Raw genomic sequence first — 15,977 nt, 5'->3', positions numbered from 1 at the left:
CTTGTAGCTTTTCACTGAATATGGCAGACTGGCGATGGAAGAAATATTCCTGAAGCCATTTCAGGTGAGTGAAGAATAAAATTATGGTATATTCTTATTAAATTTTTCTTAAGAGTATGACCAGGTATATGAATTGAGAAGGTCACATTTCTTTCCTTTTTTCTTTATTTCATTCAAGAAGCACTTTGAATACCTTGCTAGCGCTATTTGGTGCAAGTAGGAGATTCAAATGGGGAAATGAAAATTTAACAAACTATTTTTTCAAAGAAATGGGAAAAACTTATTGGGAATAACAAAAAATAAATAAAAGAAATGGGAAAATGAAAAGATGAATTAGATATTTTGATTCCTGCAAGAATATCATCTTTTCTTCCCTGAATTCAACTCTAGAGATGTCACAGAAACCAAAAGAAAACTGATGAATTTGTCAAACATAAAAGCTAAAAACAAACAAGATTCCTGGGACTATAGAAAGGGTTACAAGTCACACAAAACCTGGCTAAGGCACAGAGACAGGATATTGGTCAGGTGGGTGCAAGTTTATTGAAGGTACTTTCTCTTTCTTACACAGTGACCCATGTGAACCATCACTTGCTTCATTGCACTAAGTATCAGACTAGCAACCAGCTCAGCCTCTTGGAACAGCAGGATAACATCAGGGCAATATATGAGCTCGTGTTGGGTGGTATAAACAGACTATCGGGTCCTTTAATGCTCCCTTCTGCCCCAGCAGTCTTTAAATAACAGGAACCAGGAGAGTATAATTAAGTCAAAAAGCCCTTGAAAGCCTGGAGGAGGTACAGATTTAAATACCCAAGACTGCTCACTTGAAGCATGACAGCGTTAGCCTTGGCTTCTCAGGGGGGCTCAGGTTAAGTCCTAGAATTTAGCCCCTCCCTGGTACGTATCACCAGACAAGATGGATAATACCCTGAGAGGTATGTGAACGTACAAGGAGAACGAATGATAAAGGGCAAAGTAGAATTTATGGCTTAAATGGCAAGTAGTTTATTTTTATTTTTTTATAAGTTTATTTATTTATTTTGAGAGAGAGAGAGAGAGCACGTGCAGGTAGGAGGGGGGCAGAGAGAGAGGGAGAGAGAGTATCCGAAGCCAGGCTCTGTGCTGTCAGTGCAGAGCCCGAGACAGGGCTCGAACTCACAAACTGTGAGATCATGACCTGAGCTGAAACCAAGAACCAGATGCTTAACAGACTGAGCCACCAAAGCACCCCAGCAGGTAATTTAAAATGAGTTATTTAGTTATCTATTGTTGCATAACAAATCATCCTAAAAGGATAAACATTTATTGTTTCACACAATTTTTAAGGGTCAAGAATCTGGAGTAGCTCAGCCTGGGTGGTTTTGGTTCAAGGTCTCTAATGAAATTATGCAAGATACTGGCCAACGAAACATTCTCAGAAGACCTGACTGGAGGGTCCACTTCTAAGCTTACTCACATGGCTGTTGGCAGGAGACTTCAATTCCCAGCCATATGGACCTTTCCACAGGGCTGTTCACACCAAGGTTCCCAGGGCAAATGATCCCACTGCCAGAGTGACCAAGCTGCAATCATTTATAACCTCATGTTGGAAGTGAAGACACCGTCAGTTCTGCTAAATTATACCTGTTGTACCCACCTACCCTGATATAATGTGGGAGGGGACCAAATAAAGGTGGGAATACCAGGAGGAAAGGATCTCAGATATAGTAAAAAATAAGCAAAGAAACTAGTACATACCTATTAGAATGGCCAAAGTCCAGAGCACTGACAATACCAAATGTTCCTCAAATGAGGACGTAGAATGTTAGAAACTCCCATACATTTCTGTTGGGTGTGCAAAATGGTACAGCCACTTTGGAAGATAGTTTGGCTGATTTTTACAAAATTAAACATATTCTTTACATATGATCTGGCGTTGTACTCCTTGGTATTTACCCAAAGGAATTAAAAACTTCTGTCCATACAAATACCTGCACACAGATGTTTTTAGGAGCTTTATTCATAATTGCTCAAACTTGAAAACAACAAAAATGTCCTTCAATAGGAGAATGGATAAATCAACTTTGCTACATCCAGACAGTGGAATATTATTCAGAGTTAAAGGAAATGAACCATCAGGCCATGAAAAGACATGGAGAAACCTTAAATGCATATTATGAAACAAAAGAAGCAAATCTTTAAAAGGCTACATACTGTACTATGCTACATACTGTAAAATTCCAACTGAAATTCATAAAACCTTGGTTTGCGAGCATGGTTCACTCTGGAAACATGTTTGTAATCCAAAGCACCTGTATATCAATGCGAATTTCCTCATAAGAGATAATGGAAACTCAGATGATTCATTTCACAACCCAAAAATATTCATATAAAAATGATTACAATGCTATAATATAATACAAAATAATAAAGTACAAAATACAAAGAAAAATTAACCAGCACTTACCTTTGAAAACCTTTGTTGTGAGGGAGACAAAAGACAGGAGTGTTATTGTGTAGAACGACTTTCACTATCACTCACAGAATCACTACTATCCATTGGGTCAATGGAATCTTTTTCTTTTTGTGCACCTTCAACAAGGAACCTATCCAATGACCTAGAATGAAGCAAATTATTCCTAAGCTAACTCTTGTATGGAAAAGCAAAGGACTGTCCATAGGTGCTTTGAAGTAACAAAAAATAAACTAGTGCCCATTGTGGGCACCTTCTAACATTCTGGAAAATCACTGATTTCTGCCAAACACCATAGCCTGAGACCAAGCATCTAAGCATGGGAGACGATCACCCACAATCCCACAGAGAGAGAGAGAGAAGAACCATGTTCACATGAGGGAAGAGGGTGCAGACAGGAGTTCAGGTAGAATAAAAACAGTCCCTGCTTACAATCCTCTGTTTTGTTTACAATACCTACTAGTGTCTGTTAACTTTAAAAAATAATAATTTGTCAGGTTGATAAGTGAAGTATTCTATAGTAATTGGGCTATTAGCTTAGGTTTTTCTCTGAACTTTTCACTCTCTGGATCCATTGGCATAGGGTAGGAACTCCATTGCAAATTCTGGAAAGGATTTTTAAGTCTTAACCAGCAAATGTTACTATTTTTTAAAAAAGTTTTTAATGTTTGTTTATTTTTGAGAGAGAGAGAGAGAGAGAGAGAGCAAGCAGGGGAGGGGCAGAGAGGGAGGGAAACACAGAATCTGAAGCAGGCTCCAGGTTCTGAGCTGTCAGCACAGAGCCCAACACAGGGCTCAAACCCACAAACCATGAGATCATGACCTGAGCCGAAGTCGGGAGATTAACCGACTGAGCCACCCAGGTGCCCGAAATGTTACTACTTCTTATGCTTTTTAAGATACATTAAAACCAAGAGGGACCAACTGGTGCTCTGATTAGATAGATAGATAGGTAGGTAGGTAGATAGGGAGAGAGACTGCTTTTGGTAAAAGAAATAATAATGAAAACAATGGAAAAAGTTTTAGCACTTGTTGGTAAACTGAAGGCATTTTGAAATGTCAGTGAAAAAAGTTTTGACTGAAAGAGTCAACAATGACTTCTAAACAAGTTTATACTTGTAAATCTATGTATCTGAAATTGAAATGAGAAAGTCATTAAGTAGCAAAAGTGGCTTCCAAAGATACTTAATAATATTTAAAATGAAAGCAACCAAATTCAAAACAAAAAATACTACACATCATGAAATTAAAAAATAATATGCAAACATATTCAGGTCTCAGAATTTTTAAGGTATCCGCAAATAATTCACATTAAAAAAAAAACACCATTAAGACCAATGTTAATGAGCTTTACTACCTACAAAATAATTCACATTTACCTTAGAAAAAGTTTCAAGAGAAAAAGTTCTCATATGGTATAATTTTTAAATGAAAGTTCAATTAATTCATCAAGATTTTTTTACTTTTTATTTTATTTTTTAATGTTTATTTTTGAAAGAGAGTGTGAGTAGGGGAAGGGCAGAGAGAGAGGGAGACATAGAATCCGAAGCAGGCTCCAGCCTCTGAACTGTCAGCATAGAGTCCGATGACGCAGGGCTCAAACTCACAAATGGTGAGATCATGACCCAGGCCGAAGTCAGACGCTTAACTGACTGAGCTGCCGAGGTGCCCCTATCAAGCTTTTTTTTAGAAGGTTATCACTTCCATCCTCTTCTTCTATCTCAGGAGAGAGCAGGTTTATTTATTTGGATAAAAGTGTGGAGAAATTTTAAACACTGCCCAAGAAGGCAAGGTGAGAGGTAATGAAATTTAAATCATAGTAATTTGTACTCAAACTAAATTTAATAAATTCAAAATAGAAGAATTCTTACGTCTGAAACAGTGAGATTGTAAATAATGAGCAAGATATATCACAGGCTGGAAAAGTAAGGGTAATTAGGCAATGAAGTAAATAGCTGCATTAACAGATTCATTTGATTCTTTTTTTTTTTTAAGGTTTTTTCATTTTTCAGAGACAGAGCATGAGAGGGGGGAGGGGCAGAGAGAGAGGGGGGAGGGGCAGAGAGAGAGGGAGACACAGAATCCAAAGCAGGCTCCAGGCTCTGAGCTGTCGTCACAGAGCCCGACACAGGGATCAAACTCACAGACTATGAGATCATGACCTGAGCTGAAGTCGGATGCTCAACCAACTGAGCCACCCAGACACCCCAGATTCATTTGATTCTTAAATGAAAAGCCAGTTTATATCAAGAAAACAAAATATCTGTGGTATTTAAAAACTGTTTTTAAGCAGAGAACTAAAAGCGCAGTGAATTCAGTTTAAAAGCAATATTGAAGTGTAAAGTTTAGCCAAGTGGTGTGCTGGTAAGTGTATACAACTGGCTGGTGAAGAGGGAGGAGGTGGTTCTGATTTAAAGCATTTGCTGATTTCTGGTATGAATACCTTTACCATGGCTGATTTCAAGCTGCCAACATGATGTCAACTGACTTGTAAAATTTCTCAGACTTGAACAACTGCTCCTTGTGAGCCTGTATGGGCCAGCTTTACACTAGTTAGCACACTCAGGAAGTATAACCCATGACAAGACATTGCATTTGAAGATTGAATTAACAACTGGGCGCGTCCTGGCAGAGGCATCTCTGGTAGGGGAGGTTCTGGTAGCAGAGAGGTGGGGTGCCGTTTCTGTGTACATTTTAATGTACAAGTTGGTAGTAGATTAAGGTTTACCTGTAATAGGAAAATAAGGATAAACCCTAAAAAAAACTTCCTGCACACAAACTTTAGTTCCCTTCTCTTAGAAGCTTTATTTTATTCCTGAGCATATATTTTAGGACCACTTACCTTTAATCTCTGCTCTTTCACCTCCTCGGTGTTAAGTACTTCACCTTTTAGATTAGTTAATTCACCCCAGTTTTCTCCCATAGCATTTAAAACATTTTTTTTCAATGTGTATTTATTTTTGAGAGAGACAGAGTGTGTGAGCAGGGAAGGGGCAGAGAGAGAGGGAGACACAGAATCCGAAGCAGGCTCCAGGCTCTGAGCTGTCAGCACAGAGCCCAAAGCGGGTCTTGAACTCACAAACTGCGAGATCATGACTGAGCTGATGTTGGACGCTTAACCGGCTGAGCCAGCCAGGACCCCTCTCCCATAGCATTTTTATTTAATCATTTCATATGCTTAATGGCCCTTAAGGGCCTTAGAAATAGATACACACACACACACACACACACACACACACACACACACACGATAAGTACATGAGGTGATGAATATGTTAACTAACCTTATTGTGGTAACCATTTCACAATGTATACGTGTGTCACATCATTATGTTGTAGACCTTAAACATACACAATGTAATATGTCAGTTATAGTTCAGTAAAGCTGGAGGGAAAAAAAGATTTGAATCCTCTTTGTGAGAAAAAGTGAAACTCAACTTTTCATGTTTCCTTTGGTAGAGATGTAATTATTAGATCAGTCCATGCCACTTTTATGGTTAAACCGAATGTTGATGGAAAACAATAGTAGAGGAAGCATATAATAATATATTGCTATATTAGGATAAACCTGTTTCTCACAATTTCTCATTCAAATTGGGCCTACATATGGAAAATTAGTAATATTTTACTTAATTATATTTAAGGACCCTTTATTCCTGTGATTTAAAAATGTTCAGGGGCTCCTGGGTGGCTCAGTTGGTTAAGCATCTGACTTTGTTTTAAGTTTATTTATGTATTTTGAGAGAGCAGGAGTGAGTGGGAGAGGGGTGGGAGTGGGGAAGAGGGGGATAGAGAGAATCCCAAGCAGGCTCCATGCTGTCAGCACAAAGCCTGATGTGGGGCTTGATTCCATGAAACATGAGATCATGACTTGAGTCAAAATAAAGAGTTGGATGCTTAACCAACTGAGCCACCCAGGCACCCCAAGAGTACATGTGTGCTCGCTTGCTCTCTCTCTCTCTCTCATAAATAAATAAATAGATAAACAAACAAACATTAAAAAATACATGTATAAAAATGTTTGGGGTGCCTGAGTGGCTCAGTCAGTTAAGCATATGACTCTTGATTTCAGCTCAGGTGGTGATCTAGGGTTCATGAGATCTAGCCCTGTGTCAGGCTCCATGCTGACAGAGTGGTGCCTGCTTGGGACTCTCACTCTCCCTCTCTCTCTTTGCACCTCCCCAACTCACACACACACACACACACACACACACACACACACACTCTCTCTCTCTCTCTCTCTCTCTCTCAAACTTTCTCAAATAAAATAAACTTAAAAAAATAAAAATAATAATTAAAAATTAAAAATGTTCATCTACAGAATAAATTCTTTGATAGTGATTTCAGCCACTTTAAAACAAACTATTCTTGGTCAAATATCTATGATGACTGTAATTGCCAAGTCATACCAGAGAAATGCATGACTTCACTGAGAAAATGAGAGGCTGTTTGTGCCTATATGGGCTGTAAATTAAAGAAAAAGATACGATGGTAGGGCCGAGAAAAAGGATAGCTTTCTGAGAAAGCCACCTTATCCCATGTTCTGTCTAGAGAGCAATTTAGGTGATCTGAGAGCTGTATGATTCAGAATAAATACTCACCTGGCTACATAGAATTAGGTCAGTGATATGCACCAGGCTTCTCCCAGTGTCCACATTTAGGTACATGAACTATGTAGAAGATCTGTATAAAATAGTAATAGTTTATTGAGCATTTATGTTGTGCCAGGTGCTGTGCCAAGTATGTTTCTTACATAAGTCAGATTATATTCATTATAGTTATATAAAAATAAGTAATGTTGTTTCTTTACTCTTTCTCTTTTTTAACTGATGAAGGAACACTGAAGCATAAAGTAGTTAAGAAACTTGTCCCTGGGCACATCATATCTGTTTTTTTTAAAGGATTTATTATTTTTTTAAGTTTATTATTTTGAGAGAGACAGAGTAAGCACAAGCAGGGAAAGGGCAGAGAGGGGGAGAATCCCACCTAGCCTCTGTGCCATCAGCTCAGAGCCTGACGCAAGGTTCGAACTCAGGGAAATGTGAGATCATGACCTGAGCCAAAATCAAGAGTTGGACACTTACCTGACTGAACCAGCCAGGCGCCCCTGGTCACATAATATCTTTAAGTTGCAGAGCTGGTCTTCAACCCAGGTAGGCCACAGGCTCAACACCCTGATAGTTCCACCATCCTTTATTGCCTCTCTTCCCCCTCATAATCCTTGTACTTATTGAGCTATATCGTGTAGTCTTATATTTGAATGTGCACATCTTCCTAAATTATAAATACCTTAGGAGCAGGATGTTTCCTTGTTTTCTTTTTAGTCTAGTACATCTAACTTCATACAGCAGATGTTCAATTAATGTTTGCTAATTATGGTGCTGTATACATATTTGGGATTGTGTATAGTTTGAATATAATCCATGGGACTCAGAATTGAAAGACCTGAATTCAAGTTCTTGTGTGACTATTACATGTCCATCCTAGTATTACCTCTTTACATTTTAAGATAAGATACATAAACATTAAGTCATACACTGGTATGAGAGTGTCCAAAGTATTTGTATATGCATGGCCCCTTCTTGAACTGCAGAAACAACAATCATGAAATTTTCTTTTGGTGGGTAAGGGTAGTAGAGATTCTGAATTGAAAGTATTAATTGCTGGGTGGTAATATAAAAAGAGTAAAGTAACATATTTCATTAGTTAAGACTAACAGAAAAATGTTTGATGTTTTCAGTTTGCAGTAGTGATTGTATGTGGTACCATCAGATTTAAAGGTGATCCTAGTACAGTCTGAAGATGCTTCAAGTAGTCAGACAGTTAGTGGTTAGATGTAGTTCAAGTAGTTAGACAAGGTGCTCTGAAGTTAGAGCAGCTGCTCTGAAGCAAGGGAAGCCTTGGCTGCTGGATCAAGGGATGGGCCATTAAAGTCATTGATGTTTGCCAGGTTGTAATTTAATACCTTGGATGGCCTAATTTCTTATATACATAAAAAAGAAAGATTTATGTAATTTGGAAGATATTAATCTAGACTCATAGATTTGTCACCAATTTTTCTGCCTATGTCCTTGGTGATTTTTGCTCAGAGAGATTCTTCGGTTACTTTTGGAGTCATCCACAACTGTATTTTTAGCCAAGAAGGGAAATTCATTCTTCAAGTGGATTTTTTGCTTGCTCTACCTATAGGTGTCTCTGTTGATCGATTCCTGATTCATAGAGAACAAAGGATATTTTTGGTCTTGTTTTTCATGTGGAGGGCCCCAAATTTGTTTTAATTTCTACCCTGTTAACTATTCAAGCCCCTCTGAAAAGTCAGCCATATATTGGAGATTTCTAGATTGATGATTTTTCTTTCAAGTTTTTTTCTTCAGATTTCTGTATTCTATGTCTGAGCCCATTTAAAAAAGAGAAGACAAGGTTTCCTTTACTTCAGCTATTTAGGTACCCAAAAGATTGAAAATTTCCTGAAGTCTATTTAAGTTTTTTATGATTGATCTTTATTTTGTTTGCAGCTTTGAATCTTTGACCAATTAATCACTGAGAGAAAGCCTTCTGAAATGGTGTTAAGGGATGTTTTATCTATTTTTCTTGCCCTCTAAAGGCTATTAAAATGTTTTAATTTATTATTATTATTATTATTATTATTATTATTATTATTATTATTTTGAAGAGCTGGTTTGCTTGGATGTTCTCCTGGTCTTTCTTACCCTACTGCTTTTCACCATTTTCCCCCCATCCGAGAGACTAAAAAAAGTGAACTAGTTGGAACAGAACTGATAGTTCGGGTCAGTAAGTATCAAACAAAATCCTGAATTACACAGCAAATTTATGCCTTCTGGGGTTAAAAAAAATTCTTTAAACTCAGCTCTAGACCAGGGTTTAAATTCAGCTATCTATAGAACAGCCTTCTGGTCTAGCAGTTTGAAGTTGTTTGGGGCAGTGTGTCCAGTCCTTTTCTAGGAAATCAGTTAGGAGGTCAGGGGAGGAAGCAGAAGGAATTGAAGGGGTGCAGTGAGTGGTGAAGATAAAACTGAAAGAGATACAAGGAGGGTAAGTTTCAGAAGGTAAAAGAGTCAAATTGAGAGATGCTATTTGGAATCAGCATTTTGAGATCTCAGTTTACTAATTAAAGAAGTGAATTAATGAGTTATTAAGAGAGATTTTATGTCTTAATTTTATAGAACTCTTCTTAACTGTATTAGTTATTTATTTTGACATGTACAAAGATCACCATAATGACCCCTGTTACTCTGAATTTTTTAAAAGGTAATTTATAATTGCAACAATTAGGATTATAGTGCAATACTAATAGAAAGCAGAGGTTTTTCTAGGAAGAGGGCCTAGCTTTGATATATATAAACCTGTAACAGGTTGGTCAAAAGTGTGTGCTTTGAAAAGCAGCTTGGAGGGGCAGCTGGGTGGCTCAGTTGGTTGAGCGTCCAACTTTGGCTCAGGTCATGATTTCACAGCTTGTGAGTTCGAGCCCCGCGTCAGGCTCTGTGCTGACAGCTCAGAGCCTGGAGCCTCGTTCGGATTCTGTGTCTCCCTCTCTCTCTGCCCCTAACCCACTTGCATTCTGTCTCTGTCTCTCTCAAAAATAAATAAACATTAAAAAAAGAAAAGCAGCTTGGTTCCTCAAGCAAGCAGAGGTCAATATGGTGCTGTACGATCAGTCATCTGATAGCCACTGATCCTGTATTATGGGCTAAGAACAGTGACTCACAATTACAAGATCAAGAGTGTCCTCTTAAAAGTTTTGTAGGACTCCCAAGGCCAAGTTTGACTAATTACTTTTGTGTAAATTGGTTGCCAGTTTAACAGACCTCCAACCATTTGTCCTTGGGGCATCTTGATTGGTTTGGAGACTTATGAAGTCTGTGCCTCTATCTGTTCTTTCTGAAGCACTTCTCTATACATTCAGCAACACAAGACAATTCAAGCAAAAATACACGATACGAGGGCTTTATATGAATTGGCAAGCAAGAAGGCAAAGCAAGCAGCAAAAGCATAAAGATATTAATAACAAAAATATTTACTAAATCGTATACCTCCAAGCCAAAAGTTCTAATAACCTTATACAAAAATTAGGTCTAATTATAAAATGAGTTCACTTCCAAAACTGAAGGTTGAATTGCCCTATACAAAGACTTTGAACTGATGACCTTATATGAAGACCTAGTGTGTCTTTATAACAAAAATCCTAGAATAACAAATTAATCAGCAACAAGAAGCTCAGTGAAACAAATCAGAACTCTAAGTAAGACCATTGTTGAGACACATTCACCTGGCAGTAAATTTGAAGGACAAATGGAATTTTGGAACAAGGGACAAGGAGAATGCACCTGTTAGTCTGAGGGTATCAGAGACTTCTGCCAAGTGAGAGTATTCAAAATTGTCTCAGCGAGACTTCCAGAACTGTCAAAGGATGACACCATCACTCAAATCTGGTACAAAAGCCAAAGCTGAATTTATTGCTTTATTAAGTAAAAGAGCTATGCTGGTGAGGCTTAGTCTCACTGAGCAAAGTCAACTAATGATTATACATAGGGTTTAGGAGTGTGTTTTGGAGTTGTGTGGTTTCCAGAGGCAAGAACAGGTTGATGTCAGTTTTAGAATATTTGTCATTGTTGAATACAGAAGCATGTTTTGTGTTGGCTATAGAGGGGAGAAATGGATGCACATCAGCCTCAGTGAATTTTCTGGAGTGATTCTTCCATTAAGTATGAAGCTTTCACTGATTGGTTGGCTTTCAGTGGGCTGTTGATTGAAGTGACTTGTTAGTTAGATGGGTTTAAAACAAGTTCTAAACCTTGTTTCATTGTTCTCTGAAAGTGAAACTGGAGCTGAAATGTGTTGATTACATGCTTAAAAACCAGTTCAGGTATTTACTGACTACATGGTTCTAGAACAGCTAGTCTTTTCCTGGGGATGGGGCTGGTAGGTATCTATAGCTAGCTTATATCAATTCATGCGAACTAATTAGTAAATATTCAGGAATGATATAAGCCGACTATTAAACTGCTAATAGCTTAAAATCAGCCATGTTGGGCATATTTACACCACAGAAATGGCCAAATGCTACAAAATCAAGTCATTTGGAGAGTCAGTTTACCAGGACATCACTGGATGGGAGCATTAGGCATGGAACTTACGAATTTAATACTATAGACAGGTAATAGATTCCTGATTTGAGAAAATAAGACTTCATATTTGATCCTATTCTACACATGGTCCTCATTATATTGACTTAGGGAGATGGCCAGTGAAACAGACCAAAAAATGAAACTAAAATTTCCCAAGAAAAATGCAAAATATAGCCAAATCCACATACTTGGCTTCATTGATCCTGGGTTATGAAGCTCTATTTTGTAAAAGTTGCTTCCTAGCTAATCTCTATTTTCAAAATACATGTTTAGGTAGAAATATTCTGAATACAAATTACTGTATTTCATTTTGAGAAAAATGGGCATCTGTTACAGACAGTTTAAAGATCATGGATAGGGGTATTTTTATTTTTTAAAAAATTTTAATTTTTAAATTTTATTTTATTTTAGAGAGAGAGCAAGTGAACAGGGAAGAGGGGCAAAGGAAGAGAGAGAGAATCTCAAGCAGGCTCCAAGCCCAATGTGGGGCTCGATCCCATGACCCTGGGATCACTACCTGAGCTGAAATCAAGAGTTAGATGCTTAATTGACCGAGCCACCCAGGCGACCCATTAAAATATTTTAAGTAATGTCTATACCCTAAGTGGGCTCAAACTCAACTTCAAAATCGGGAGTCACATGCTCACTGACTGAGCCAGCCAGGGGCCCCAGAAGTATTTTTAAACTCTCCTCTCCACAAAAATCTCTCCTTCCCCACAAGAATCCCCAAAATGAAAAAAAGAAAGGAGAGTTTCCACTTTGTGAAACAAGACTATCCATAAGTCAAACTGAGAAGTGTCCCTGGTTTCAGGACAGGAGATGTGAGCCAAGGATTTTATATCCAGCAAAATTGACTTTCAAATAGAAAATCACAACTGTTACAACGGGTCACAAACTTATCAACATGTAAGAATGCAAAGAATATTGTTCTCATGAGCCCTTAATGAGAAAGCTACTGAAGAATGAACTTCAGATAAGCAAAGATGACATAATTTCACCAAAGGAGAGATAATCATAAACTATGTGCCTCCTGATGGAAGAGCACTCTGCCAAAGAAATAAAACCTGAGATCAAGGCTCTGTCTCCAGCTGCCAATTTGCAGAAATCCAGAAGAAAAAAGAGCATGTTGAACTGCCGGTGAATATGCAGGGTCCACGTTGTGGGAAACTCTACATGGTCATATAGAATTTATGGTTAAATTCCTAGGTTCTTTAACAGATAAAGTAAGGAGGAAGAACCCATCGATTAAAAGAGAATTAAGAGACAGGTCAACAAATTTTAATAAGCAAGATTAAAAATTCAGTTAAAAACTCAGAAGATACAAACTTTTAGAAAGATCATTTAAAGATAGCTAATTTCATAAAAATTATTTTTTCTCAATTTCCTGCATTTTTACTAAAACTAAAATTTGAAGCATCTTTTTTTGTTTTAAGTTTGTTTATTTTGAGAGAGAGAGGGAGAGAGCGAGAATCTCAGGCAGGCTCTGCAGTGCCAGCACAGAGCCCCCGGTGGGGCTTGAACTCACGAACCCTGAGATCATGACCTGAGCTGAAATCAAGAGTTGGACGCTTAACTGACTGAGCCTACCCAGGTGCCCTGAAGAGTATCTCTTAATCTAACTTATAAAAGCATGATTTTATCAGACCTCAGATTGTAAACTACAGTGCATGTTTTATACTTACTGTTGAGGCAGTACAACAAGGTTTTGAAGTAACCCAAGTTTAACCTGTTCTATCTCTGTGTGCCTTTGGCCAAGTCACTTAATGTCAGGTGGAGGTGATTTTTATATATCTCTTGTGAAAAGAGTCACAAATTATAACCTATCTCTTAGCTGTTGCAGGAATGCATGAAATATGCGCATAATTCCTGATATTGTGGTTGCCATATGATAGGCACTTAAACGAAAGCTACAATTACTTTGGTTCCAAGTGGTCTGGGGTGGGGCCCAAGAATTTTGTGCTTTTAAAAGCCTCTCAAATGATGCTAATGATTGTTCTAATTTTGGAAACACAGTCTCTGATAAAATCTTCCTGGATGTGAACAAATATTCAGCTTCAAGGATTTTTTTCAATGCATTTCTTAGTAGAAAAACTGGAAGACATCTGGGAGACTGGCAAAATAAACTATGGCCTATCAATTTCCTAAAATATGTGGCCATTAAAATAAAAATCAGATCGCTAACACAGCACTGTTCCAAATGCCTAATACATATCTCATTTAGTAGTCCTGGGAGATGGATTCCATTATTACCCCTATTTCACAGATGAGGAAAAATGTACACGGCATTACAAATAAGTTGTGAAGCAGAGACATTTCTAAACTTTCAGTACTATTTTTTTATAATAAAAGATGGCCTTGTTAGAGGACAGACTGAATTAGCTTTTTAACAGAAATTATTTTATAATCATTGAAGATGAAGCAATCAAATCATTTGCAGCCAAAAACAGTAGGGAAAAATCTATTAACAAGGTACGTTAATTATTTTTCAGGATTTGTGTGTGTGTGCTTGTGTTTTTGTCAGCTTTTTTGTATTTGTAATTTGTTATTTTTCTGATTCTAAATAAATATTCACTATCAAGCCTAATTATGTATTCTTTTTTGTATTGAGCCCTTCTCCCCCCAACAGACTGAATAAGCTTTGGGCCTCACAAAACCTGGATTCCCATCCATCTGCATACCCTGTATGTAAACTGAGAGCCCCTGAAAAAGAGAATGGGACAGAAGTAGTAGGGGAAAAATATTTAAAGAGATAAAACTTTCCTCAAATAACACTTGAGTCTTCATAAAGAGCTGTCCCCAAATTGCCAAGAAGAATGCGCCCCACCCCCCACAAGAGATGGGAGACAGAGGTGCCCTCAAACCGGCTGAATGGTTCTATGTCTCTACAATCAGTTTGGAGGCAGCTTTCTGTTTACACTTAGTGGGAACAGGAAGGGTGATCTCATGGGGGAGAGATTGCTTGGAAACTTTCAAAGGTTTTATGTTTGCTGTTCTAATTCCATAGTGCGTTGTAGGACACTACTCATATGGTAGTAACAGTAGCACTTCATTGGTTTCCATAGGAAGCAGAGGAAGGCAATTTAAAGTCCCCTTATCAATCCTTTCTTCTTCTTCTTGTTTCTCAGAGTCTGATATTTCTTGTTCGGGATTGGAGTTTCCCATACGAATTTTCATACGGAGCCGAAGGCGGCTCCAAATTCTTGGAAAAACGCCTCAAGGTTTGTTAGAAATTTAGGTGAATGAAACTTCATCAGTAGTAATCTAGAATTATTTCTGTTGAATGAGTTGCAGAATGGACATTTAGTAGATACAGTCTTTTTTTTTTTTAATTTTTTTTTTTTATTTTTTCCAACGTTTATTCATTTTTGGGACAGAGAGAGACAGAGCATGAACGGGGGAGGGGCAGAGAGAGAGGGAGACACAGAATCGGAAACAGGCTCCAGGCTCTGAGCCATCAGCCCAGAGCCCGATGCGGGGCTCGAACTCACGGACCGCGAGATCGTGACCTGGCTGAAGTCGGACGCTTAACCGACTGCGCCACCCAGGCGCCCCAGTAGATACAGTCTTATGCTTCTAGTGTCTCTACTAACAAATATTGATATTTAATACAATGCTTTCAGAGTTACAGTTTTAAATATTATGAGTAATTATGATACAGATAAAGAATTCTTTTGTAGATATCTACAAAACAATGACTGATTCCTAAAGATAAATCTTTTAATTTGAATAATTAAATCAGTTCAAGGCTGACAGTACAAATATCTGTTTTCATTGAGGTTTAAAACAGTCTAACAGAAATATATAATTTTGAAATCCCCAAAGTCAGTCTTAGAACATTCTGCTAATAGTTCAGAGAAAGTGAAATTAGAGGGTTCTCTATTTTCTGTATCAGGATAGTGCAATATTGAATCAACTGTTTATATTGAACACAGATGACAACAAATACCCACTGAGAAAAAGTCCTTTTTGGCTTATAACTGCTTTTAGGGTGGTCGTACTATTAACTGTCAAATACATTTGAAAAAACAGGGGCAATTTAGCTTATAAATACCCACCTATTCAGACGCCTTTCTAGAATTTTAATGTATACCTACCAAGTGACAAGAGGTTGTCTTGAGTATCTCCTGAAAAGAAGGTAGGAATATCTTATGATCCATTCATGTCTCCTGTGAGTACTTTGAATTAAAATTGGAATTTATAAGAACTAGCTAGAATAAAACCCCACTAATTTGTAGTAAAAAATGGGAAGGCCCACCTGAGTTAGCATAAGAGTAAGCATTTGTTAATTGTAATAATAATGGCATATATATGCTATATGGAGATATGGCTGTTCACCCAAGACTTTATTCTTTCTTTATCAGCTTATATCATTTTTA

General features: G+C 37.7%; 1 protein-coding gene across 1 annotated transcript in view; it reads left to right on the top strand.

Moving 5' to 3' along the window:
* Positions 1-15,977, top strand: part of ATL1 (atlastin GTPase 1) — a 90,946-nt gene that overhangs the window by 61,138 nt on the left and 13,831 nt on the right. Inside the window, exons 7-8 of the mRNA XM_047079690.1 lie at positions 8-64; positions 14,727-14,819. Of these exons, the coding sequence (XP_046935646.1) occupies positions 8-64; positions 14,727-14,819 (150 nt within the window). The remainder of the gene's footprint in view (positions 1-7; positions 65-14,726; positions 14,820-15,977) is intronic.

The sequence above is a fragment of the Lynx rufus genome, unplaced genomic scaffold, assembly GCF_022079265.1.
Source record: "Lynx rufus isolate CCGP_SWC_20201006 ecotype Redwood Valley unplaced genomic scaffold, mLynRuf1.p SCAF_17, whole genome shotgun sequence".
NCBI classification, from domain to species: Eukaryota; Metazoa; Chordata; class Mammalia; order Carnivora; family Felidae; genus Lynx; species Lynx rufus.
The sequence above is the reverse complement of the archived record's forward strand: the minus strand, read 5'-3'. Positions and strand labels throughout refer to the sequence as shown.